The sequence below is a fragment of the Sardina pilchardus genome, chromosome 10, assembly GCF_963854185.1.
Source record: "Sardina pilchardus chromosome 10, fSarPil1.1, whole genome shotgun sequence".
In the NCBI taxonomy this organism is placed as follows: Eukaryota; Metazoa; Chordata; class Actinopteri; order Clupeiformes; family Clupeidae; genus Sardina; species Sardina pilchardus.
Window position 1 is genome coordinate 17,828,743 of NC_085003.1, and position 27,356 is coordinate 17,856,098.

Here is a 27,356-nt window from a genome sequence, read left to right on the forward strand (position 1 = left end):
ATTTGTATTTTAATAATTCACATCGATCTGGTACAAAAACACATACATGTCTTAACTAATGAGGAATGTGATGTCTCCACTTTAGACAGTTGCAAATTCACCTGTGTGTTTAGTCAAAAATGGTAGGGAACTGTAGGGGTGAGTGGGTGGGTGTGTACGTGCCCATGTCCACACATGATGCTCATGAGAGAACATTTTAAGAGCTATACAAGCAGTTCATTGTTGTCCAGAAAAAAGGCCTCTTGTTGAAGGCACCATCCTCATGTCGGAAAATGTCTATTTTCCAGCCACTGTAGACAGCTGGTCTCGGATGCGACCTAATCCATCCAACATGGTGTCGAGCGTTTCTTTACTGAGCTCCATGGTAACTGAGGAGACAGAGTCAATGCCTCCCGCACAGGAAAAGTCCTGGACCTACAATAAGCAGAACATGTACAATATTGGAATCCAGTTGTATCAGTTCTGACAAAAATCAAGTCTGGAGTTAAGCATACTGTGCATCAAATTTGTTAAACTTCACTCAAACGTACACCCCACGATCAGTGCATATCGTGTTGTGAAGAATGACCTTTCGTACCTTCATGTTTACCAGACAAGTGGGAACTGCCATGCGACTGACTGAGTCTGAGGCAGTCTTCATGTCCACCCTCCAGTCCGTCTCCACTAGCTTGGGCAGTGAAACTGCAGGGCAGAAACACGAACAATTAATAGGCAGTGCCATAGGCCATGGCAAAAGTGGCTCCCCTCACACATGAGCAGTGGGATGAGAACATGACAGACATGACAGTAAAGAAAATGCAGGTAGGATGATACAGGTTTTCATAAATAGTGCAAGCTTACTTTGGTTGGCAATAGCTTCATTTGTCCATATTGTGCTGGTAATGACAAACAGGGTGCAAAAAAACAGCATTATTGACCTGGGTTAGGCTATCAAGTTTACTATCCAGTGAAGTAGACTGTGTGTTGTAATAAGCCTAAGCGCTACCTACCTGTGTTCCAACAGAATCTTTGTAATTAGATTCTTTAGACTGGAATGGAAGGTGTCTGGGAAGACAGCCAGAATCTGTTCGGGTGAAGCCAGGTTGTGAAACACCACGTAATGCGCGACCGTGTGGAGAGCTGTGAGAAGCTGTAAGAGAAATCGGAGTAGAGCGCCGTTCAGGGCAGTCTATTGCCTCGGTCATATCGCGTATAAATATCATCATATAGGCATATCTAAAGTGAAAATTACAAGTATTCTCTGATAGCTGCCTACCTGTTTGGCCTCAGTCGATGACACGGACAGGGTTCCAGCTGTACTTTCTGCAAGTCGCCGTGATTCAGGAGCTCCGGACGAGAAACTGTCGGCACACATCTGCCGCACGGCATCTTTAGACGGAGCCTGGATTCGATCAGAGAAATAAAAGCCATTCAAAATGACAACAGCGAATAAAAGAGCTACTTAATACTATTGTAGAAAGGATTATGTCCGCGGGGTCAGATCGCTCTCGGAGGAGCATCAATCTGAGACGAAAACCAGGTACTATCTCGCATCGATAATGGGTCTGTCTCGACTGCTTCCTCTTTGATATCAATCGATTATACATCAGGACAGCATTTCCTCCAATATTCATATAGCCTGTGCATATGTAATGTTACAGTGTTCTAAATACCTTCAACAAAAGTTGCAAAGCAGAGAAGTGTTCCTCTGACAGTGTAGCCATCTTGGATTGTGCATGTCATGTGATAGGTGAGTGAGGGCAGGGACACTGGGAAATGAAGTCTTACTACAGTTAATTCAATAACGCAACCATTATTAACACACTAAGTATGTTTGCAGTGCCGCAAGACTTATCTTTATAGTTAAGCAACTTACGAGCAGGATGCAGTTCTTTTTCAATGAGCTTTGGCTGCATTATATGCTCACTGACCGTGGTTAGGCAATTTGGTTTTCTAAGGCAACATGTTCTTTCCTTTTCTTTAGGTCTGGTCCTTTCCAGAATACCAGAATAGCCTAGGCTAGTTTTGTTTGTTAAAAAAAACATTTGAGTGTTTTACATTTTAGAGTGGGCTACAAGAATATGTAGGCTATTTTCCACCTTCTATACTGTAGCCTACTTTTATTTTCTTGAGGGGAGGCTATGGTGATTATCAGAGTTTTATGTCTTTGAATAGGAGTGTGTAGGCCTAATATTGCATAGCCTCCCTACTGACACCACCTGGAACCTCTGCTTCCTGTTCTATCTCTGTTTTGACATGTGATATCTGAGCTGTCTAGCCTTTTCAGGTGGCAGTGTGTGTTTGGAATGGAAAAATGGAAAGCATCGAATAGCATTATGTAGATTGAGAGGGTCTCTTGTGTTGGCTTCGTATAGCACAGCTTATCTGGCTCCCACATAAATGCTCACATAATGTGGCTGTCTTCTCTTCAGCAAGGACAATAAAGGACGAGGGGGAAGCAGGGTGCCCCCTCTTTTCAGTGGGGTCTCCCTGTGGCGCTGAGAAACACATTTGGTATGCAACACTGGCTAGTCACTCGCTCTACATCGTAAAGCTACTTCATCAGGATGAGTCGCATATATAAAAGGGAGGAAGGAAGAGACTCTCTGAGAGATTGTGACCTTCAGCTGGAGAGGAATCTGGTCTCTGAAGATTCACAGTGTCTAAAGGAAAACTGAGAGACTGACTCCTTTCATGTTTTTTAAGTTTGTTGGTTTTCTTACGATTAATTAGAATTGATTGTTCAGCTGTTCATTATAGGCCAAGTGTGTCTATCAAGTGAGTAGGAGTTGCTAGATATTTCTACGCCTACAGTCAAGACAAATAGTGTAAGGATCAGTCCAGTCTTTTCATCTCTGTGTTTAATTGAGGCACATGAGGATAGCTTTGATATCTGCAGAGAGTAATCACATAAAGTGTGTGCACTACTAGCACACAGGAACTCACTGGAGATCTGATTACACAATCCAAGAGTTTGCTCCGACAAAAAAGTTCTTCATAACTGTTGTAACCGCTCTTCAGTTGGGTGGTTGCAGTAATCATTTTCTCAAAGATTTGTGCATCCAATCTACAATCTAATTGTGAAATTGTTGAAGGTCATCAAAACACTGGAAAGCATCATAGTCCTGTAGCAACGTATTATACAGTTGTGTTTCTTCATACACGGGAGAGATTCCTGCTGTGGGTGATATCCCACAGTGGCCTATCAACAACCAAGCCTATTAATATTACACAACATGACACATTGATACATCAATGCACAGTTGGCTAGTGGCCGTCGCATAAGCACTATAGTACCGATAGAAAAGTTCTTTCATTTGCTGATATGTTTTATTCGAGGATGTTGTGGTGTTGGAATTATTCATTATACATCTGGGACTGCAGTCATTTGTTTGAAATGACATGTAGCCAAGAGAGTGAAATGGTTCTTTCTACGGTTAGTTTTCTGTCTGTTTCTTCCAAGGCAGGGATCATGTTGTGTCATTTTGTTGTGCTGACAATGGTGTAAAAAGGGTACAATTACTCAATGCATTGAGCAAGAGACAGGAACCTGAAGTGTTTTCGGTGTCTGTTACAATACAACGCTTTGACTATATATCTCTTCGTGACTATTTTAGATTAATTTTAGACTGCCTTGTCAGTTGCAGTCAGGCATCTAGATAGGTTGGTGGCAGTGGACAATGTTTGTCTAAGCTATAGTGTCAGATATCTTGTAAGGAGGAAGTTTAAAAGAAAGCTGGACTCACTCATTGTTCATGTGTAATTACTTGCTGAATAATTAATTTGAATGCCAAGAATAGTTCGATTTCCATTGCCTGTTCATTGTTTGTTTACACAATGTTCATAAAGCATTAATGGATCAGCTATTTTAAACCAGCTGTAATTTTTTATTAGTCGTTGCTGCATGATAGGCCCATTAAGCTACCGGGGTTACTAAAACTGTTGTTGCCAATTTGTTCTTTAAAGTGTAGGGTGCGTCTAGATGTCTAGGCTAGTAGCTAGTGGATTCCGAGAGAAAAATAAGACATCCCATATTACAAAATGGCATGCCTCAGCATGTCTTGGTGTTTACAGGGGTAATCAAAGCTATCCTTAATTAGATGTTGGCAATCTATTGTACCTTAGTTTCACTCACTCATCTAAAACAGGTTTTTGATATCACCGAATCAGTAAGTCTACTGTCCATTTCGACCTAAAGGCAAAATAAAGACTATATTTGTAATCTAGACATTGACACTGTGTCAAATGTAATGTACTCAAATTTGGTGCAATGTTTTGTGATAGCCAGACTAATGTTTTGCAGCATTGGCTTTAACTTTGATTTTTTATTTTTTTTGCATTGCTGTTGATGTCATGCTCATGATGACAGATTTCATAATCAAAATAGGTTACATTAGAACTTGACAAGGTACCTGGCTGCCCCATTTGTCACGAGATCTCAGAACAAATCTTGTTTTCAATGAAACCAAATGATTCGAGTTTTGGTGTCATACATGTAGCTCTGAAATGAGTAGGCTACCTACTCCTTTGCATTGTTTTCAAAAGTTTGAGGAAGCATAGGCTGTAATTTGTCTGCATTCCCCGAGTGGCTGTCTTAACGCAACTGTAGGCTTCAAATGTTCAATTTAAATGGCATTTTTTAAGCTCGTGCTCTTATCCTCAAACAGGTCAGAGCTCAACTGTAAAATCGAGGAGACAGCATAGTCTCCATTCAGCGTGAGCAGAATCTTTAAGTCCCATATGATTAGCCTGGCGCACCATGTCCATGGATCCCACTGACTGTAGGCTATATTAAAAAGTAGGCTATGCCTGTTCGCATTCTTTACACATTCTAGCAGTTATTGTTTAAAAGCACCACATTCAGAAAGATACATAACTGCAGCTGAAGCCATTGGTTGTGAAATTGAACATGTTAACCCCGCCTCTTCTCCCTTAACAGGGCTCAATGGGCGTGGTGAGTCGCACATTGTCTTGGAACTCCGAGGAAGCGAATGAGCCTGATGTTGAGCGCAGCAGTGAAAGAATGTAGCCAGATAACATACAGTTTGCGAATGCGACGTAAGTTGCCCTGCTCACTGTATTTTACCACGATGAGTTTCGCCAGCTTCAAACACAGATAATGTCAAGTGCCGTCTCCGTTAAGGGAAGAACTTTAGAAGAAGTGAAGAAATAGCCTAATAGCAGGATAGAGAGCAAGCGGTAAGTTTTTGGTCTGATTTTGGTACCCATATTGCTGTAGCTATTGTGTTCGAGAGAAAGTTAGAGAGGTTGTGACAGTCACGATCACCCGTGTTGTTATGGAATTCATGCTAGAAAATTGCATTGACTTGTTCACTTGATTAAGCCTTATGGGTTAGGAGAACAATACGCGTATTGCTCTGTCGTTGGCTTAACCCTTGGCATATGTGGAACTAAGTCAGTCGTCTAGCCGTGTGTATCCATCAAAAAGAGATATTATTATAGACCTATAGCCTACATTTCTCAACCCCTCGGTTAATATCTTATCCGATGTTCTCTGAGCGTTACGAAGAGCTGTCAGTCTTAGAGAAGATCCTAAAAGGAGTCTCATGTTTACATTGCCTTACTCAGTGTTTTTTCAAATGGTTTAACACTGTGAACTGACCAAGAGCCGCCTGACTACATACTCTACTAATCCTATTTAGTGGACAAGCTGTACATTTATTCATTTGAGATCTTCAGAAGACACATCAAGGGATTTTTTTAGCAGACTCCTAACTTCAGTAGTGAGGCTGATTCTCTCAATGAAATGTCATAAAAATCCTAATTGGCATCTGAGAGGTGCCATCATTTCATGTAAGCCCATGCATCATCACAGCACATCATTCACCGAGGAAGAGCAACTTTGACTCAACAGATTGTAGAGCTCACAGCTCTCATCAATATTTTGAAGCCCCAAGTCATGTCACCAGTTGGTTGATGTATGCCAACGTTGGACGGGATTGGATGGCCCTTGTGGTTTGTGGGCTCGTGGAGAGTCAGTAGAGTCCCTGAAGGGTCATAGCGTGCAGTGCCATAATTACTCCAGACACATTAGCCCCGTTCTGTTTTCTCTGTTCGTTTGTGCTGTACATCAGCTCTGTGCCAGACGTCTGCTGCTCAGAGGGGTTTAGTTATGAATGATGGCGCTAAATGGCCCTGACATCACATGAGAGAGCTCAGACTATCTACCATCCCGGAACTTGTATAAAGGCCTTGATTGATCTCATCGCACATGGTGTCGCACTGCGCAAGGGAAGTTTCCTCAAATTTTGGAACCAAAGACTCAGACATAGTGCTGGCAGCCACCAGCTTCAGTTCAAAGCCACGGTGGGGTGAGAGGCCCGTGATGTAACATTCATGCAACAATGCTGATTTGTCTAATGTCTTACTTTTTGCCTCATGGAGGCCCTATTCCTGCCTTAGTCAAGCCACCTGCATTATCAACATCAAGCGCCTTTCTAAACACTGTGTTAACATTTCCAAAGGCCAGGCAACAGTGCAGGCATCAGTGAAATCACTTCAACTAGGCCAGTGTCATTATTAAAGAATGAAGGTTGGAGGATGTCACTCGCTAGCCTTTCTTTATACATGCAAGAGCAATGAGGACTGTCTGGAGCACTGAAGACATAATTGGCTTCGTTTTCTGTCTTTGTCTCTCAATTCCTTGTGTTTTTCTCGCTCTCTGTCTCTCTTTCTTGTTCTCTCTCTCTCCATCTTGAAACTTCACTCAGCCCTGCCATGCTTCGTTCCTCGAAGCAGAGGGAGCAGTGACGCAGGGTAATAGGTTATTGATTAGTTTATTTGGCCAGGGCTGTCAGACGGGGCCCCTGGGAACGAGCCAGAGGTCACTCAGCATTAAGTAGAAGCCCCTTATTGACCAGGCATGGGGGAGATAGAGGGGCCGTCGACACCCAGGTCACCATCTTCTCTAGAGCTCGCAATGTGATTTGTGCGTCTTTTGGCATGGAGGCCTCCTTTTTCTCATGGGAACTCCTGCTGGTAGGTGTGTGTGTGTGTGTGTGTGTGTGTGTGTGTGTGTGTGTGTGTGTGTGTGTGTGTGTGTGTGTGTCTGTGTGTGTGTCTGTGTGTGTGTGTGTGTGTGTGTGTGTGTGCATGCGTGTGTGTGTGTGTGTGTGTGTTCAGGAGAGACTCTCTGTATGGGTCTTCATGGATTTCTGGGTTATTTACCTGCCCAGGCTGTCTGTGCTCCCCCACTGAAAGACTCTAGTTCATAGGGCTGTTTTCCTAGTAAGAGGAGGAGGGAGTGTCCCATAATGGGTGGGTTTAGAAGGGGCCCTCTACTGACGAACTATGCACAACCTATTGGCTGCTCATGATAGGGGTTTTTTTTCATGGCCCATCCAGCTGTGCACATGCATGAGACCTGACCTGGAGCAGGGTGAGGGTGGGTGTGATATAGGCTGTGTGTTTTCTACACTACTCACAAGAGCGAGTGGGTGGGAGGAATGTATTCCCCTGGAGGGTGTAATCTGGGCTGTCTAGATAGAAAGCTGTGGGCTTATGGGGGGGACAGAGAAGCAGAGATGTTAGAGAGAGATGCTGTAGACCAGTGCCTTGTCAGCTCAACTCCATTCATCTCTCTCTCTCTCTCTCTCTCTCTGTCTCTCTCTCTCTCTCTCTCTCTCTCTCTCTCTTTTGCTCTGTGTATGTGTCTGTGCACTTTGAGCGGAGCAGGCACCCAGCGTGTCATCCCACATGAGAATCATCCCTCTCTGGCATGGAGGAACACGGACACACTCACAAAGTCTTTCTCTCTCTCTCTCTCTCTCTCTCTCTCTCCTTCTCTGTGTCTCTCCATCTCTCTCTCTTTCTTTCTCTCTCTCTCTCTCTCTCTCTCTCTCTGTGTCTCTCCCTCTCTCCCTCCTTGTGTTCCTCTGCCCTTCTTAAACAATAGTGTTTTGACAAGTAACCGTGTGTAATATCAAAACACTCAAGTTTATTAATAATGCACGGTCTGCGCTAACTCTTCAGTGGTCTCTGGTATGTGTATAATTGAAGCACAAAACGTCATGGGCATAAGCTTGACTTTGTTGTTTTTTTGGATTTGAAAGGAGACCATGATGTTTTGAATGTTTCCCCACATGTCACATGGGCTATCCTCCTGTCTTCCTATGACTTTACAATCCTCTACAGAGAACCATTCAAACCCACAGACTAGCATATTGATACCAGAAGGCATGACAGAATTGCAACCAAAGGCACTGTTGAGGAGGGACTTTGACAACCTCATTAAAACAGTTCTTACATAAAAACCTAAGCCTGCCTGTCGGCCAGGTTGTGAGCCAGGCAATAACACAACTGGCTAATCAGTTCTGTTCTGTTCTGTTCTGTTTTTTCTCTCTCTCTCTCTCTCTCTCTCTCTCTCTGTGTGTGTGTGTGTGTGTGTTTACAGACATTTTGGTGGATGTCTTTAGAGGAAGTCTTTCTCCTCTGTTGCCCCCAGCTGTTGGTGCCGGTAATGGTGGCCTGGAGGGGCCATGATTAAAATTCTCAGCGTTGACAATGCTTTTATTAGCGCTCGTTAACTGTTGTATGAGAGTGTAAATGTCTTGGAGACAAAAACCTGCCTCGCTTGCAGTTTTTAAGCTTTTTGTCCATTCCTCTTGGTCCCTCTCTTTTGTACCTGAAGTAGTGCCAAAGCCATACGCAGATTTATCTTAATTCAAATGGTACTATCCATATGCATATTGATCAGATTTGGAGAGAGGGAGAGAGCGAAAAGAGTGGAAGAGAGAGGGGCTGGTGTGATTTAAGAGTGTCTCCCTCTCTCACTGGCGACTTTTTGCTGGTACATTTGGGTTGTTTATCACGTTCGAGGCATCAATGGATCCCTGCTCCCCGGCTCCTCTCTGATTTACTGAGGTCTACAGATTTATCTCCTTCCATTTATTAAGCCTCACATTCCACAGCTTCAACTGGTCTGGGCAGGTTTCTCGACTCTGTGTTGCCTGTAGCGCTGTGTAGTCATGCCACAGGCTTCAACAGCAAATGGTTTCGACTGGTGTGTGCATGCCTTTAAAGCTGCAAGCAAGTTTATCTGGATTGTATGTGTGGTACTTTTTGCTGTTACAGGGTAGGCATATTGCTTTGTTGTCTGCCCCTCCTCCCCCCATACTAGGGGAAATATTTTGAGAGCAAAACAGACTGGCTTAGAGATCTGAAAATGTGTGATCTTTTTATCAGCTGGAATGATTTTTGCAGATAGCAGCTCTTTCCCACTCCATTCCATTGAAAAGGGCAGTCATTTTTTTCTCTGAATGTATCCTAAGTTGCTATTTCAGTGCACCGGCACAGAATCGGAGCGCTTGCTTGCCTGTCTGCCTGTCACTCTGTGCTGTCTGCATGCTTGAGCAGCCGCCACTGCGAGTGCTGCCCGGGACGATAACAAAACCGTTTCACGCACCTAATGTCATTGGCAGTGCATGGACTTTCATGTGCTAACTTGGGGCTTACGAGGCTTTTTTTAAAGGGTGACTCAGCCATCCAAACCAGCGCTTCAAAGGCTTCCACCAAGGCACAGGGCAACAGTTTGCTTCCTCTCATGTATTTAGTCATGATTATGGGTCCTTTAGCTCCTCATTGCAGTTTAATGTTCAATCCTGATGCCTACTAAAAGCCATCAACCTGTGCACCTTTGCAGTGAACTGACCAAGAGCAACCTGTCCGACTTTTGCTCTCGTAAAACGAATGTACAGTAGTAGTGGGACCTCAGTCTGCCGCCTCTGTTGTTCTGAGACATTCAGATCACGTAGAAGCAGTCTGCTACAGAGGGAGGGTGGTGATGGCGGGGGAGGAGGTTGGCTCACGGAGTGTGCAGGCCATATTATGGAAGGCGGTTGGGTTGATATGATCTCCAGTCTTGGCTCTAGTGGAGGCTGGAGATGACGAGGGCAAGATGAAAGAGCTCCTCAGGGGAGAGGGCAAGAGAGCTTGGGCCAGGGACATGCGGAGGCTGGCCGGAGGGCTGAGGATTGAGGGCCTGGTTTCTCTGAAGCAGCAGGCCGTCAAAGGCTTCCTCTGTCTCCCTCTCTGTTCCTCTCTTGCTCTCTCTCTCTCTCTTTCTCTCGTTCTTTCATTCTCTCTCTCTCTCTCTATTCCTTAAACTTGATATTGAACGCTGCTGCGACTGGTCTTGTGTAATTCTTTCTTCCAACATTCGTATTTGTGAGGACAACAAACAGTCAGTGGAGAGCTCTATTGTTCTCAAAGTTGGAGAAGACCCGCTGTGTGCCAGTGTGTCATGTTTATAGCCCTCCCAAGCGTAATGCCAGTTTAAGATTTGTGACACCTCCAGAGCGAGCCCCCATTTTTTCCCACTGAGATAAAAGGCAGCCATGCACGCTGAAAGCCTCTTCCTAGCCATCAGTTATGATTTCAATGCAGCCTGCTCCTTTCAAAAGCGAGATCTGTGATAGTGCTCAGTATGTGGCTGGCTGACGCTATCTCTGTGTAGCATACGAGCAGAGGATCCTTTTTTACTCCCCCACAGCTTAAAAAACAAAAAAAAAAATGTGCTCACAAGTCTGTGAATGAACTGCTCAATTATCACAAGGGCCACATTCAGTATCACTCTAGCTGTGTGGTATGCACTGAAACCTGATGTGTAGTTTCAAGAGCCATTCAAATTGCTGAGCTTATCATAAAGTCCAGCCTGGTAAGCCCCAACGCACGATGAGTCACACCAAAACAAGCCGCAGGTGCTTTCCAGGCAGCCGTGCGTGGAGCAGAAGCCAGGCCAGGTTTGGTACGCGGGATGCCGAAGGGCTCAGGTGACCCGCACACAGAGGTATGCCTGTTCCTGAAGGCTACTTATTGAGAAGCCTTCCAAGGGAAAAACCTGTTTGGCAATGAGCTGCCAATGTGAAGTTTGCTGCTTCTGAAGAAGGAAGTGTGTGTGTGTGTGTGTGTGTGTGTGTGTGTGTGTGTGTGTGTGTGTGTGTCTGTGTGTGTGTCTGTGTCTGTGTCTGTGTCTGTGTCTGTGTCTGTGTCTGTGTCTGTGTCTGTGTCTGTGTCTGTGTCTGTGTCTGTGTCTGTGTCTGTGTCTGTGTGTGTCTGTGTGCCTGTGTGCCTGTGTGTCTGTGTCTTTATGTATGTGTGAGGCATATCTACATGGAAGCATGACCACTGTTCAGCCACTGCCCCCTAATCATGAATGGGCCGATGACGACATTTCACACTAAGGGAATGTTCTCCATCCTGGAGTCTCCATCAGTTCATCTGAAGCGTGAACACCAGCATTATTAAACACTAATTTGCTGACGTCAGCGGCTCCTCAGACTCCTCTGACAACAGCTCCTTCTCACAAGCGTGATTTGTTTTTTAATTAATCGGCAGATTTCCAGATCAGGAGTTGAGGGGGAAGGGGAGAGACTACAGAACGCATTCTAATCTAATAAAGTGTATCTAATCTACCCCTCTTTTCTGTCTTTCTATCTCTCTCTCTCTTTCTCTCTCTTTCTCTTTGCATTTATGTTTGCGGTCTGGATTCAATCCAGTCCAGCTCTGCCCTCAGCTGTCACTATCTAAATCCCTGAACTCCCACTGAACATTTGGTTGCCTAAACAGACTGGGGGTAAAACTGCCCGGATTGGCCCAGGTTAGGCGAGGTGAGAGAGAAATGAGGTTAGCATTATTTTTTTATATATCGCGTACACCCACGCCCACGCACGCTTGGTCGAATCATTGACATGCCGCGGCGCGAGCCCGACACAATTCAGATTAATGCCGCCAGGAGCCTTTGTAATGGACTTTGCAGAGCAGCAGATTTGTTTGCTTGGCCTGATGAGTATTTACTGTTCTTTCTGATCAACAGTGGAGATGGGGGTGCTGCTGCCTTAGCTGTAATAGGTTGATGTTCTGTATGCAGGGCTTGTGTGTGTGTGTGTGTGTGTGTGTGTGTGTGTGTGTGTGTGTGTGTGTGTGTGTGTGTGTGTGTGTGTGTGTGTGTGTATGGGTGTTTGTGTTTGTGTTTGTGTGTGTGTGTGTGTGTGTGTGTGTGTGTGTGTGTGTGTGTGTGTGTGTGTGTTTTTGTGTGTGTATGTGTGTGTGTGTGTGTGTGTGTGTGTGTGTGTGTGTGTGTTTGTGTGCGTGTGCGTGTGCATGTGCGTGCGTGCGTACATTTGTGTGTCAAGTTTCATTTTGCAGTCCTGCAAGAGGAGGTGCAAACGGTTGCCTGGTCGAGTAACTATGCATCTTCTGAGGAGGCCCGATCTGCCGAGAATGGGGTAATTCAAATGAAACTGCTGCATCACATCTTCCTCCCTGAGGGGACCAGACAAACTGATGAGACTTCTTTTGGGTGGTTCGTGTTTGCCTTACTTGGTGACAAGAGTCGAATCTCTCTCTGTGTATCAGGCAAAGGCTCAGTTTGACTGAGAGTGTGAGCGAGAGAGAGAGAATGTTGTGAATTAGCCTGTAACCGATCAGGTCTGACTGCCTCAGTGCCCTGTTCAGGAAAGCCATTAGAAAAAGATGGATTGCTGGTTTGGCTCGATTGGAATGGGTTACTGGATGAAGCCAGGCAGGTAATGGGACTTTCGTTAAATCACAGTTCAATTAAACGGTTTGTGTTCAGAGCCACAGTCTACGGTGGAGGAATCCATATCCCGATAAAAGGGTTTACCTCTGTGTCGGTTATAAGATCATCAGTGGCCGTGAATGTTTGGAGTTGAAGATCTCACGTCTTCTTGTGTTGACATTTTGTCGTTGGGTTTATTTTTCCATCATGGTATAGCTGCGTTAGAGAATTGTGCCATAAGGGCCCAGGCAGTAATGCCTCGGGCAGATAAATGAGAAATACATTGCTATTTGTTTCTGTCCTTGGGTGGTGTGAATCCATGCTGGCTGTGTGTGTGTGTGTGTGTGTGTGTGTGTGTGTGTGTGTGTGTGTGTGTGTGTGTGTGTGTGTGTGTGTGTGTGTGTGTGTGTGTGTGTGTGTGTGTGTAAGGGGGGGGGGTCTTGTTCAGTCTGTTGTAAACAGCTCCCTTAATCAGCGCCCTGTGGAGAGAGACAGAAAGAGCGAAGGAAGGAGTCAGGAAAATCAAGGGTGGAGGAGAGGAAAGAAGGGAATAGAGGGCCCGGTGAGGGAAGAAAAGAGAAGGAGGTCCTGTTGGGAAAGGTCACTTTGAGGTTTTACAGGCTGTGCCGGCAGGTCGGCTAATAGCTGTTCCCCTCACCTGCCTCCCTAAAGCTGCATGTTCAGACCAGCTTTGTAGGGCAGCCATTCAAACACAAATGCTAATCCATGGGAGTGTGCTCCACGTGTGTGTTTGTCTGTCTGTGTGTGTGTTGTGTGTGAGTGTTTGTGTGTGTTTGTGAGTGTATGTGTGTGTTATGTTTGATTTGGCTTGGGTTTAGGTACTGAGTGGGGATTTGGGTTAGTCACCGTGTTGGCTTTTTAAGCATGCTCGTTTGTGGCTTCCCGTTTATTAGTCTGTGTTTTTTTTCTGTTTCGGGCATTGGTGTGTGTGTGTGTGTGTGTGTGTGTGTACATGTGTGGGTTTGTGCTGCTCTCTGCGGAGCTCGGTCGGTCGGGCCGGTCGAAGCTGCCTCTCCTCGGGCGACCGTTGAGGACATTGGCAGTTGGACTTCACGCTGTGTTAGTCTCAAGACATCAGTGCACATCCACGGCTCTCAGGGGAGAGAATCACCCGAACAGGCCTCGTCTCACAGAGCAAACAAGAGACACCACTGCCACCAGCGCACCACTAGCCCCTTCACTGAAAAGAGGACACGTTACCCCATCTGCCAACTGTCTAGTATTCTACATGTACATCCCCGATGTGTGTGTCGTCTTCATTTAATGCTCAGCGCTCACCCTTCCTCACTGGCTAATGCCTTCCGTCCGCTGGTCAAGTGCGCTGAAGTGAGCGACCGAAATAGATCTCTGAGGGTCATTCTGCACATAGATGTCCGTTAGACTGATGGCGCATCGTGAGGGTCACTGTGGTACCAGGTTATGGCGTAGAAAGGATCCAGTAGCGCGTCCCACAGAGTCGACTGTCTCAGCTAGTTATGATAGCCGCGTGCATTTCGACAACAAATTAGCATCATTTTCACTTTCATTTAGTTTTTCTCCTCCATTACCGCTACAATAACCGAATTGCTTTGTGCTATCAGCAGGGTGCATAAAATAGCATTTTAATGGCCGTTACGATTAAGAAGAACTGTAATTCATGGGGACATCAGGGAGGGCTCTGCTGCAGCTGCACTGTGAAGTGGCATCTCAGTTCTGTTTTTTTGTGTTGTTGTGAACTTGTGGCCAAGCTGCCAACCAGCTTGTGAGTGTGACATAAAGTGAGAGAAGTTTAAATAGTTTTGGTGTTGGTGTGAAGGGCGTGCTAGTTTTGTGTGTGAAGGGCCTGTAGATGTATCTGAACTTGTTGAATCATTCATTTGGCAACATATAGTTTATCTGAAGCAACAGACGCTATTCAGCTTTGCTGAAATTCTTGCTCAGTGAAATCAACCACAAAACCAACCCATTCCATCTGAGGCAGGCATGTGTGTGTGTGTGTGTGTGTGTGGCTTTGCTGGAATTCTTGCACAGTGAAATCAACTCATTCCATCTGAGGCAGGCAGGTGTGTGTGTGTGTGTGTGTGTGTGTGCCAGCCACACGTGCACTTGCCTGTGCACCGAGTTCCCAGTGCAAGGCCTTCTGAAGATCATCTGAGAGAACCTTCAGCCTGGCCGAGGATTGTCTGTTGTTCTTAAACTTATCTGTGTTTCCTCAAAGCCTCCTCTCAAGCCACAGTCTGTGTATATCACATTCCACAAGGAGAGGCTTACCCCGAGCCTTTCAGCTGCATGAATGCTGATAGCTGTTAGTGTTTAAAGCCATTTTGACCCTGACTGCTATAGAGAATGACAATGGAAGGCTGCATTCTTTTCCTCTTGGTGGAAGTAAGCACTAGTCTCCTTGGGTCCTCAGAAGGTGTAATGCTAAAAAATACAGCTGCACCCTTTGCCATGGCTGTTTTTGGTTGGATTTTGCACTGCTTCCTTGGATTAGAAGAGAATTCTAAGCACCATAAGCACATTCATTACTTCCAGTCATATCCAGGCCATTGACTAATGTGCGTATCTTTGTAATGTAATATACGGGACTGTCTTGTCTCTTTACAACAGATGTCTGGCTCCACAGAATTAAAGATGTAAATTGAAGAGGCCTTTTTGGTTAGTTGAATTATAACACAGAAATTACACATTAATGACCATAAATTTCATCAGTTGGAGGCATTTCATAAATGTAATCACTGTCGTGAGCCTGTCTCTTGAGATCGCCGCGCCAGAGCGAGTGCTTGGGAGGTCGAGGCTGGCGGTGCTATTCACTTCCCAGGGGAGAATGCATCCGTTACGTCGGTTTGGTGACATTGTGGAAATGAAAATCCCAAAATGAGGGATTGGCGGCAGTGAAATGGGTTTCCTGACACAGCTGACATTATCAGATACTGTATGTGCTTTTATTGAACAAGTCATTTGAATGCAGATGGGCTTCGGCAATATATTCCACAGGGCACGGCTGGCTTTTGCTACTGCTTCTATAATAACTTTTAGTAATATTATTCTCTTGCATTGTTTGGTTTTGTATTTGAATGGCGAATATCATTGACATCTATCCTGAAGCTTTGAAGTGTGGACAATGACAACGCAGGCAAATGTGACTGTCATCTGACTTCACTATGTGCTCAAGTTGATGTCTTCAGTGATAGCTTATCTGTGCGTTCATTTGCATTCTTTGAAAGGTGATGAAGGAAGCCTCATCCATCTTATCACCATCAAATACCCCTGAGTGAATTTGAAAGAGATTCGAGGGAGGCTCGGAACGGCCCGATGCCTCTTTGGCGATGGCGCCCATCTCACCTCCTTAGTTTGCGGCGGAAAAGCCTAGTGCTGTCAGCCAGCGGTTATGTAAACTCTCACTGTCAACCCTAAACCTTCCCCCACTCCCGCTGTTAGGGTGGCCTGATTCAGTCAGTATAGGATGGAGGGGTAGTCATGTGCCATGTTTGTTCAGCCTCCTTCTACGTGTCGTAGCCCCCAGTCTGTCCTGTCTGCTCAGGTTATTTGAGGACACACACACACACACACACACACACACACACACACACTCTCGACATCACTCTCGACATCACTCCTGTCCCCCTTTTGGACTTCATCACTGTCTCAACACTAGACGAAAAGAATGAGTTAGCCCTATGTCTAAATAGAGGCCAAACCTGTGTGTGTGTGTGTGTGTTTGTGTTGGGTGGGTGGGTGTTTGTGCCTCTCGCTCGCCCATGTTTGACCAATTTATGCATGCCCCTATGTCAGAGCACATGCTTGGATTCAAATACCTCACAAACACATACTGTACACACACACACACACACACACACACCCCAACCCCTCACCCACCCACCCCCTCTGTGCAGTGGCAGTTATCCCCTTGGGCGGGCGTGTCCCCTCCCAGGGCCGTGCGAGCCATGCCAAGCGTAACGGTCAGGTTTGGTAACGGATCCGGCTGTGAAGCCGACCTGAAATGACACAGATGTCGGGGGATGCGTCGCCCTTCCCCCTCAGCCTTAATCGGGCAATGATGCGGGCGCTAACGAGATGATTTCACGCCTTCGTGAATAAATTACAGCTTATCACGCAAATTACCGTGTCGGACTCCTCGGCCTAATCCTGAATGAAGACCGGCTTCTGTGGGCTTGTGCGCCTTGGGAGTCTCAACACTTGTGAAAGTTGAATGTAATAGGTGCACCATGCATCCCGAATAGGCTGTCAAGACCCACAGCATGTTCCTCATGAGAATAAGGCTCATATTTGAATTGAAAGATGGCTATATTGGGATCAGGGACACACAGACAGCCCCATAGAGGCAAAGACAATGGGAGGGAGAGAGAGAGAGACAAGTGAACGTCTCAGAGATGGGCTTTTAATTCAATCTACAGACCCGTTGATTTGATATTGGTCTGTCACATGGCGAGGCATCTGTTACAATGCCTTAATGTAATGTCGCAGCCATTGTCTGCTCTGGCAGGAGAGTATTGTCTTATGTTGCCATTACCGAGCTCAGTGTCGGTGGTCAGCATGTCTCATCTCCTTCTGAGGTGCCACTTGGGTCAGCTGTTTCATTTCCTCTTTCAGCTGCTGTTGTTTTTTAGACCGCTGCGCCGTGTTGACTCAGCAGAAAAAAAAAAGTTGTCTGAACTGACGTTGTATTTGCCCACCGCCCTGCAGACGCAGCACTGGTGTGCTTTTGCGTTGGCTGAAGTTAGCCAGTTAGCCGGCAGATTCGCCCGTGTTTTATGAGAAGACAGTCAGAGAGACGGGGGGGAAGGGGGCAAGAAAGGAGAAGAGAAAGAAAGAAAATGTGCGGATGACAGCACGTTTAGTCCTGCCGTCATTTCACTCTCTTCTGTCCCACGTGTGACTCATTTGACCCCCGCCATGGGGGGTCACTGTGAGAGGACATAGCTGCCCTGCTAATGCCCTTGTCTTACACCAGTTGGATATACCAGCTCAGCTCCAGACCTGCAGCTGCTGATGTGATGTTCAACTTCCATATTGAAGTACTTTCCTCATATCTCTCTCTTTCTCTCTTTCTCTGTCTCTCTCTCTCTCTCTTTCTCTTTCTGACTCTGTCTATGTCTCTCCCTCTCTCTCTCTCTGTCTCTCTCTTTCTCTCTCCATCTCTCTCTTTCACCTCTCACTCTCTTTGCTCTGGGCTTCCTTCCAGATCAGCCGTATTGCATTAATCAACTGAGGAGTGTCTCATGAAGTCACATCCTGTGTGTGTGTGTGTGTGTGTGTGTGGTTTTGGCCCCCTTCTTCGCCATCTAGCCCCAGAGGAACAGAGCGTTATAGGCTTTGGCATTCCTGCCTCGTCCGCGACTTTTTAATTTCTCTTCCTTCGGTGGCTTCCCGCTCACAGACCTGAGAGGGCTACAACCTTTGCCAAGGACGGAAATAACTTTTGGCCACTCTTGTCAGCAGGCAACTTTTCGAAAAGATTTGCCTGGCACCAAAGTGCAAGGCCCTCTCTTCCACCTGTCAAAACATTAACATGTTTATCCTTTTAACTATGACCATAGCTCCAGCTGCCATAGGCAAAGGGCAAGGCTCACGACATGTTTAACATCATGTGGTCTGGCCCCTGTACATTCTTGGGTGCAACGCCATGAATTGCTCATTGTAATGTTTTGTATACGTAAGGAAATGTTCTCATTTTCATATGTCTGTTGACCCAGGGTTAGGGGGTTTGTTACTCTGTAGACAACACGCTTGGCTTTGTGAGTTCATTTGACCCGTGGAAGTTGAAAATGGATGTGTCTGCACATGACGCTCCAGATATCGGTAAGATGGTGATTCATGATGGATATCCTGCCACGGCTTGTGATCTGATCTTCACAGCTGACAGGCCCAGGAAGCAGATGTAGAGAAACATGCAAGCAGGAGCCAGAGCCCATTTATGGGCGCTCCAAAACAACCAGTGGATTCCATGATCGCTCCCAGCACATTTAGTTTCGGATTAGTAACTTGATTAGAAAATCTGATTATCATTCAATCTGGTCTGAAATCTCTCTCTCTCTCTCTCTCTGCCTCATGAACACACAGTAGTCTTGATTTCAGCTGGGTTGTGTCCAGTGTTCCTATTTGCTGTTGTGCAGGACAGAACTCACTCCTCACATTGCAGTCTACTGTTTGCTATGACTCACCCAAATCACCCTGTGAGTCCATAGCAGTCAATCACCCAACTGTTTAATCAAGTATTAATCACTGCCCTTTTCCATAAGGATGTACCCCATCCTTAATTAGCACCAAAAGTGACCTAAAAGAATAAAAAATATGGTCGACTGGACAAGGACTGTGTTGTTCAGTGTGCAGCACTGCTCTGCACCCGCTGTCTGTGTCTGGACGGAGGTGCAGGTAAATAAGAGGAACAAATAACACGGCGCCACACCCAGGTCTGCAACAATAGAAAACACGGAGGGAAACGGCTTTGAGCTTACTGGGGAGGATTTCCAGTGTTTTCCTGAGGAGTTTGTAAAAGCTGACCTTTTTTATTGGGCGTGGACCCGTGTGTTCATACTCATTAACCGAGGTTGTGTGTTTTTGACGTCAGTTATCTGCACCGTGCATGGTGAACAAGGCATGTGCTCTTAAGCTCACATGGGCTGGAAGTGCACTGCTTGGCCTTGGTCTCTCTCTCTCTGTCTCTCTCTCTCTGTCTCTCTCTCTCTCTGTCTCTCTCTCTCTCTCTCTCTCTCTCTCTCTCTCTCTCTCTATCTCTAATGCACACATGCACACACCTGCACTCGAGCACACTGACACTCATTACATGCACAATAGTGGCCTTTTTTCAGGCGATATCACTCAATTATGTTTGCCCTTTCCAACCCTTCAGATAGCTCTGGCGTACTCTGTTTGCTGGGCACACAGACCTCATTTGTATTACCCGCCGTACCCGACGCTGACAACTTTTTAACCAGACTCCCATCTGTGTTGATGGCTAACGCACCAGAGGCTCTGGAGAGCTATTAATGTGAGGACCTCAACCTCTAGAAGTCTCCGCTGCCTCTAGGGATAGGATAGGATACACACACCGTTTCGGTCCTACTAGTTTATCGCTGTAACATGATTTCAGACGATCTAATGTGATTAGGGAGGTACCAGACATGTGCGAGCCCAAAAACTCCTTCCCTACGGAGGAGCGCTCAGAGAGCCTTCTTTGTGCTCCGTATGCCCACGCTCATGGTATGGCTGTGCGAGGCAAGCTCTCACATAAGTGTCTTGTTTGTGCTAGAGGGGTCATTCCCAGTGCATGTGGACTGTGCTCGCAGATCATTTTGATGGGCCTGGAATGGTTTTCACAGTCTTCCGCATTGTGCACCCATCAGCGATAAATTGCGAGGCAGCTTGGAATGTTTGCTGATAATATGACACAGAGCAATAATCTCAGGGAGATGGATAGGTCGATACGGAAGCCTCAACAATGTGCCCTTTTGGAAAAAAAGGAGAGAAAAAAAAACAGGTTTCACAAAGCCCTGTTGCAGCATAGCGTCAAAATCCTTGGTATTAGGTAACAAATCTCATCAGGGGGAAATCAACTGTGACAATTAAGGCATCACAGAGAGAAAGAGAGACTAAGAACAGGAGACGGCGGTGGAAGGGGGAAGGAGTGAAGGAGAGAGAGAGAGAGAGAGAGAGAGGTGGGGGAGGCTGAGTGGATTTCCTCCAGAATGCCATTATGTTTCGGGGCTCATTATCACGCTGTGTCTGTGGAGTAGCTTAACCTGGTCGTGGACCGGGGCGTTCCGTGCCGCGAGCTGGATACATTGTGTGCTAATGGGAGACACCAGCAGTGGCAATGGCCGCGAAAACAGGATGTTTTTTTTCTTTCCTCCTTTGACTGCCGTTTCCTTGAGACGGTTATAAAAGTGGAACTTGCCCGAGCCCGAGATGCGAGGTCTCTGATTGTGCTGTCTGCACGGCCCTGAAAAGGACGGGTGGTGGAGGAGAGGAGAGGAGCGGGGGATGGAAAAGGGGAGGGGGGGGGGGGGGCTGTGGGATACAGGGGTGCTATTATGAAACGGTATGCTATGCTAAAACGCTCTGGCCTTTACGTAACACGTTTGAGTGCCGTGGTCCTTTGACACCGTGATCTGTTCCTTTTTTCGGCAGACGCTCACTCTGAGGCTGCACGTCAAGTCTCTCCGAAGCTTCCAGCGATACACTGAAGGGAAAAGGGTTGTTTTGTTTTCTTATGTTTTGTTTAGTTTTTTTTGTCTCAAAGAAAAAGACTAGCTGTAGAGGTGATATTGTGTAACTCTTGTCAGGCACTGAATTATGCAGCCTTATTCCAAAATCCCCATCCAGTGAGTTGAACACCATCACAAAAGCAATCATCTTGCAGTGAAAGGAATCTCAGACTTTCAAATCTCCAACTGTACATTCCCTGACCACAGACAATTGTTGTAAACAAAGATAATGACTACAATTTATACTCTTAAGATTACATATTATGTGAGCTTCTCGAGGAGCTACTGTAGAGGCAGCAGGGTTGTACTTCAACCTTCTGCTATCTGTTATGTAGTCTGACCTTGTGCATCAGAAACCTGTTAAACCACTAACCCGTGTCTGTGTGTGTGTCTGTGTATGTGTGTGTGTGTGTATGTGTGTGTCTGCGTGTGTGTGTCTCTCTGTGTGTGTGTGTGTGTGTGTGTGTCTGTGTCTGTGTCTGTGTCTGTGTCTGTGTGTCTGTGTGTGTGTGTGTGTGTGTGTGTGTGTGGGCGTCTGCTTCTCCTCCAGATGGAGCAGGCCGACGGCGGCTACGTGCTGAGCATCCCGGTTCCCCCCATGCGCCGCGGCGGCTCCGACACGCACCTGGAGCTGGAGCGCAGCGCCTCGTCGGCCTCGTCCTACGCCGAGCTCTTCCCCGACTTCCGCCGCAGCCGCGCCAGCCTCAGCGGCCTGCAGCAGAAGGCGCTCAAGGTGACCGAGCAGCTGAAGATCGAGCAGACAGCGCGCGACGCCAACGTGGCCGAGTACCTGAAGCTGGTCAACAGCGCCGACAAGCAGCAGGTGGCGCGCATCCGCCAGGTGTTCGAGAAGAAGCACCAGAAGTCCACGCAGACCATCGCCAACCTGCAGCGTAAGCTGGAGCAGTACCACCGCCGCATGAAGGACTGCGAGGGGGGCAGCAGCGGCGGCCACAACACCTCCAACTCCTCGCCGTCCCCCCTCCGGCGAAACACGTCCGGCGTGTCCAACGCGTCCAGCAACGCCTCGCCGTCCAACGCGGTCAAGGACGACTCGCCCGGCAGCAAGCGCGATCAGCAGCAGCAGCAGCAGCTGCGGGACATGACGTCGGGCAGCGGGCGCCACCCGACGCTGGACAAGATCCGCACCATCGGGCCCGGCGTCTCGCTCTCGCCGCCCTTCTTCTTCAGCAAGCCGCGCGAGTTCGCCAACCTCATCCGCAACAAGTTCGGCAGCGCCGACAACATCGCCCACCTCAAGACCTCGCTGGACGTGCCCTCGGGCTTCCAGCAGGAGGGCGGCGAGGCCAGCCGGGCGCTCAGCAGCAGCGCCAACATGGTGGACAAGCCCAAGTACCCCAGCGACGACGAGGAGTGCTCCACGGGCACCTCCGTGTCGGCCGACAGCAACGGGAACCCCCTCTCGGGGCCGGCCGACGGCCAGGAGCGCGTCGACCTCCTGCTGGAGGAGATGCGGGAGATCCGCGAGTCGCAGTCCAGCCTCGCCGATGACATGGAGGCCCTGAAGGACCAATTCAAGAGCGACTATGTTTTGCTCACACAGACGCTGCAGGAGGAGAAATACAGGTAGGCAATGGCTTTTGCTGCACTCACTCAACAACCACTAACTGCCCTCATATGTGGTATTAATTAATTAATCAGGCAGCTGTGGGATACATACAATCACTGTTCATAACTTGGGAAAAAAAACTAATCTCCATCTCCATGTTGATCGTCTCTCTCTCTCTCTCTCTCTCTCTCTCTCTCTCTTCTCTTCTCTTCTCTTCTCTTCTCTTCTCTCTCTCTCTTGATAGATATGAGAGACTGGAGGATCAACTGAACGACCTTACAGAGCTCCACCAGCATGAGATGGCCAATCTGAAGCAGGTTCTGGCCAGCATAGAGGAGAAGGTGGCCTACCAGGCAAATGAGCGAGCCAGAGACCTCACGGTAAGTTAACACTCACCGGTGTTCTTCTGATCACCTCGTAAAGGAATGAATGTTTAGGAATGACGTGAAAGCGCCGCCACTTTTTATTTCATCAGTTCATTTTCCCATGTCTCTCCAACTCGAGTCCGTATCAAGATGGGCAGTAAAATAAAATGTTAAAAGTATGGGGGCCACACCAAAAAAACCACCCGCACACAACATACATAGATTAGTAGCTAAAATAGGTCATGAAAAATAAGGGCACACACTGATGACTGACAAACTGAAGTTGAAAATATTTTAGAACATGTGACAAGATGGTTAAGATTCCAGATTGTATGTGTCACAGTGAGGATGCCTTGCAGCACATTCCAAACGTGCATTGCAAAAGGCAGAATTAAGGGCCGTTCACACCAAGAACGATAACTATAATGATAACTATAAACAAATATCGCTCTCCTTAATTTGAATGACGACGTTTACACATAAACTATAACGATAACAACATGAAGAACGATGTCATTGGGGATCACTTTCAGACCCATTTTGAGAACGATAAAAAGCCAATCAGAGCCCAACAAGTTTTAGCCATCACATTCATTAACATGAGGAGAGACTTTTCTCATGTGGTCAGTGTGAACACTTTTATCGCTATGGTTATGGTTATAGTTATGGTTATAGTTATCGTTATCGTAATCGTTCTTGTTGTGAATGCCGCTTAGCTCTTTTCAGGAGGTGGGGACAATGACAAGACACCACTTCCTATAGTTGGCAATGGTGTAGATGGGTGTTGGCACCACTGTCAAACTGCAAAGCAGCCTGATGGATCAAATCTATCTTTTCTATCTTTAGCTAGAGATGCATTAAATGACATCATCGCCATAGCCTGCCATGAGCAAAACTAACACTTTTAAACAAAAGTGGATGCTACCTCAGAGTGTACTCTTTGACTACATAACATTAAGGTATTTTTTAGAGGCCATCCTCTGAGAGATCCATCTAGTGTTAAGTACCTTACAGTCAGTAGGCAACAAGCAAAAAATCCTACATTTCTTTTAAAACGGGTCAACTCTCGATTGAAAATTGGCTTTGACCCTGTCAAGCCATTTTCAGTTTCCAAGAGGCATAATCAGCAGTTAGGAAATTCCCAGTCCATGTTGGATGAGCAATTGTGATTGGCTACAATTGAAAAACAGGAAAAAAGACCGCACTATGCATAAATAATCACCATTTATTCCACAGCCTTTTTCCCTGTTTTTCAATTGTAGCTTATAATTTGGTCAGCACTCTAAAAGTAAAAGAACTATTGAGTGAAGCCTGCTCCTACTCTTATGAACAATTGTGATTGGCCCCAACGATTTTCGTGTGAATATTCAGTAGGAGAGTTTCCAGACGGGTCTGCCAGAGTAAATACAATGAGCTCTCAGATTCATCTGGTTTCCAGGCAAGATTGTCTATCGACACACTGAGTTCTCAGACAGCTTGAAAACCAATTCATTACAGGCTCTCTAAAACCTATACTTTGCAGGAGGAGACTATTACCCACTAAATCAAGTGTTTTGGATGGATCACTAATGCACATATATTTTAGCATTCAATGCAATAATAATATAATTTGTGACTAATGTGACTATGGTGATATATTATGCACCCTTCCCCCAGGTCCCTGTTATGCCCCACTTTTGTACTGATTTCTCACCAGGTCTGCCTCAATCTGCTCTATTCTTAACCTGTGAATTGAACACATTTGTCTTTAGAGGCAGAGAAACAAATGTACCTTCAGTGCAGAGTACAACTGCAGATTTCTAGCTGCAGCAACAGAAATGATGTGTACTCAGACCCACTTTACAAGTATACACATGTCTAATTTAATTACTCTGGCAAAGTAAGATGTCAGTAGCAGTGATTCAGTGGCTTTGGTGTCATTCTGCCTTGTTGTCAAGCTAACCACTTAGCCTTGTTGTCAAGGTGACTATTGATTGGCTCTAGTATTTTTAACTCTTTGTCTCTTTTAACCCTTTGTTTGTCGCTCCGCGCGCGGCAGGAGGCGCTGGAGTCGTGCCAGACGCGCGTGTTCAAGCTGGAGCTCCAGCAGCAGCAGCAGCAGACGGTCCAGTGGGAGAGCGGCGGGGACGCGCGCGTGCTCCTGGGCCGCTGCATCAACATCCTGCTGGCGCTGGCCACCGTGGTGCTGGTGTGCGTCTCCACGGCGGCCAAGTTCACGGCGCCCATGCTGCGCAGCCGGCTGCACGTGCTGGGCACCTCGCTCGGCCTGCTGCTGCTGGCCTTCTGCTGGAAGCACTGGGAGCAGCTGCAGTGCGCCGTGGAGCGCCTCCTGGTGCCCACCTGAGAGCACTGCGCTCTGCGGGGGGGCGGGGGGGCAGGGGGGAGGAAAAAGAAACGGTTGCACTCTGTTGGTCTTATTAAGGATTATGGGGATAGATGGCGGCATGATGAAGGCAACAGCAAGCAGCGGTATCGCCACCACTAAAGAAGAAATGCCTCCTGTCCAGTCCAGAGAGTGCAGAAGGACATCTGACCAGTGACTTGGACTGGACTGGGAGGAGGGTACACTTCCAGAACGCTCTTGTTGAAAGGGTTTTTATGACACTGGCATGAATAATGTGATAGAGCTTTCTCTATTTCTCTCTAACTCTTTTCTATCCTGCTAACACTCACCGTTCTTATCCTCTCTGTCTCCTCATCTATGTTCTCTCCTCTCTACTTTTGCCAGGAGTTGAGATGTGTTATTTTCTAGGGCAAGATCGGAAGTGTCAGTATGCATCTGCGTTGACTGGACCAGTTGAGAAACGTGCAATATCGATTACCTTTTTTTTAGACTTCTTTTTTAACTAACATTATGATGGAATTATATGCATGTCTTTTTTTAAACTATGTTTTAAAAATCAAACAGTCATGGAAACTACATGGCAAAGAGACAGCCCCGAAGGGTTAGGTGGATTTCCAGTCTGTTTGAATGTTACTTAACAGGGGGGCTAACATTAGCCTCAGGTGGTGCTGTGAAGATCTCTTCTGTCCTTATATGGACACCTACTGGACTCAAACCTACATTGCACGCAGTGGTGCGTCACAAGCTCACCCCACTAGGACGAAGAGAGAAAAGTACGCTTCAAAGCAAAGACAGTTTTTAATACACTTCAAAGAAAATACACTTCAAAGATACTTTGTTTACTCTGGTCAACTCATTAAACAACCTCTCCAGAGTAGACCAGCAGAAGTGTTTTAAGATTTCGGAGCACCAGTAAACTGACCTTACGCACTGAAGCGGAGCTGTAACTTGTCACTACTGGTCAGGTGAATGGCCTGACGTCTGTGAGATGGAGAGCGGGCTTCCTGTGGAAACGTTTACTATTACGACTGTGATACATTACCTCTGGACTGTTCAGGCCTGTGGAGTATTTTTATACATCTCTGTGGAAATTCAGAATTAAATATAAGCCTAATTTTTAAGCAAACAGTGTTTGTTGTGTTTTTCAGTTGGATGTTTATGTTCTTCAACCAAGACAACACAAAATATCCAATGGACATACAAATAAACTACTACAGGATAATATCATCCATCCAATTTATATAGCAAACCCCCGTAATTCAGTAATACTTAATAATAATTCACCTTGTCTTACAGACCATATGTAAATAAGTTATGGCTTTTGACACGTAAGATTGATTTGATCTTTTTAAAGAAATGACTAGTGTTGGTGCAGAAATACACAAACACCTGTCACTTCCCCCATGTCACCACTAAGGGGTGCTAGCACACCACTGGTGAGGCCAAGCACGGTTGCGCCACTACATCCATCCTGCCATATTTAGCCTCTGTTTACTGGCCAAGACTGATTACTCATCACTCCTAATAGACAAACAATGAAGGTTTCGCTGATTTTTTATTTCAAACAACATCAAAATGTGGGGAGTCTGCTGTCAGCATGCCCTGTTTCAGAGATCCAATTATCTTGATGACTCAATTTTCACAATAGTGGCTTTAAACATGCTGTGTAATTTTTCTATCAAAACAACACTGCCCTGGGTGAGCACCTTCATCAGATGAAAGTATCCTCATTAGCTGACCGACCCAAATGATGTAATCCGACCCAAAAGCATTAAATATAGCCAGTCTAACATCACCTCCGTGGTAGTATTCCGCCCCTGCAGAGCCATGGAAAACACACACACAATGCGCTGTGCTGTGCCATGCCCTGTTTACCTTGCCTCGCAGCTGTTTCCTTCACAGGGATGGGATGGGATCCAAGTGAAAATTACCAACGTAGTGAGAAACACACTTGGCAACAATCTAACTCGCTGTGTGGGAACTGGCCCCACTGGTCCTAGTATCGGTGTGATTGTGGGCATGTGTATGTAGGTGTGACTGTGTGTGTGTGTGTTTGTGTGCAAATATGTGCAAGTGTGTGTGTGTGTGTGTGTGTTTGTTTGAGTGTGTGTGTGTGCACGTGCATGTGCATGAGTGAGTGTGTTTGTGTGAGTGAGAGACAGAGAGAGAGAGAGAGAGAGAGGGTGAGGTTGAGGGTCTTTGTCAGCTGAGACTGTGTGCTGGATGGCAGATATGCAGGCGAGCGCTGCTTGACACACAGGACCAGAAGAGCAGGGCTCCTGGTGCCAGCAAGTGTTATCTGCATTTCTCCGCCGCCATCTCACATGCCCTG

At 46.5% G+C, this 27,356-nt stretch overlaps 2 protein-coding genes across 8 annotated transcripts; one reads left to right on the forward strand and one right to left on the reverse strand.

The window, feature by feature from the left end:
- Positions 1 to 6: 6 nt before the first annotated feature.
- On the reverse strand, positions 7 to 1,739 carry commd9 (COMM domain containing 9). The gene is made up of 6 exons (XM_062546812.1): positions 1,653 to 1,739; positions 1,256 to 1,381; positions 990 to 1,129; positions 841 to 875; positions 578 to 681; positions 7 to 414 (listed from the first exon to the last, which is right to left on the reverse strand). Exons 1-6 carry the CDS (start codon positions 1,701 to 1,703, stop codon positions 277 to 279), a joined length of 594 nt encoding a protein of 197 aa, XP_062402796.1. The 5' UTR covers positions 1,704 to 1,739; the 3' UTR covers positions 7 to 276.
- On the forward strand, positions 1,117 to 26,150 carry LOC134093638 (transmembrane and coiled-coil domain protein 3-like). 7 transcript variants are annotated; one of them, XM_062546808.1, is made up of 4 exons: positions 1,117 to 1,519; positions 21,296 to 22,332; positions 22,560 to 22,695; positions 24,719 to 26,150. In XM_062546808.1, exons 2-4 carry the CDS (start codon positions 21,296 to 21,298, stop codon positions 25,022 to 25,024), a joined length of 1,479 nt encoding a protein of 492 aa, XP_062402792.1. In that variant the 5' UTR covers positions 1,117 to 1,519; the 3' UTR covers positions 25,025 to 26,150. The 7 variants fall into 7 exon arrangements, with proteins under 7 accessions (XP_062402792.1, XP_062402788.1, XP_062402790.1 ...); XM_062546804.1 differs by lacking the exon at positions 1,117 to 1,519 and adding an exon at positions 3,290 to 3,415; XM_062546806.1 differs by lacking the exon at positions 1,117 to 1,519 and adding an exon at positions 4,936 to 5,178.
- Positions 26,151 to 27,356: the final 1,206 nt, after the last annotated feature.

Coding starts and splice junctions, on each gene's coding strand:
- commd9 (XM_062546812.1), bottom strand. CDS start 1,703: ATGGCTACACTGTCAGAGGAACACTTCTCTGCTTTGCAACTTTTGTTG. Junction 1,382..1,652: donor CTTTGCAACTTTTGTTGAAG/GTATTTAGAACA, acceptor GATCGAATCCAG/GCTCCGTCTAAAGATGCCGT. Junction 876..989: donor AAGATTCTGTTGGAACACAG/GTAGGTAGCGCT, acceptor TGTCATTACCAG/CACAATATGGACAAATGAAG.
- LOC134093638 (XM_062546804.1), top strand. CDS start 3,305: ATGTTTTATTCGAGGATGTTGTGGTGTTGGAATTATTCATTATACATC. Junction 3,416..21,295: donor GTGAAATGGTTCTTTCTACG/GTTAGTTTTCTG, acceptor CTTCTCCTCCAG/ATGGAGCAGGCCGACGGCGG. Junction 22,696..24,718: donor AGCGAGCCAGAGACCTCACG/GTAAGTTAACAC, acceptor CGCGCGCGGCAG/GAGGCGCTGGAGTCGTGCCA.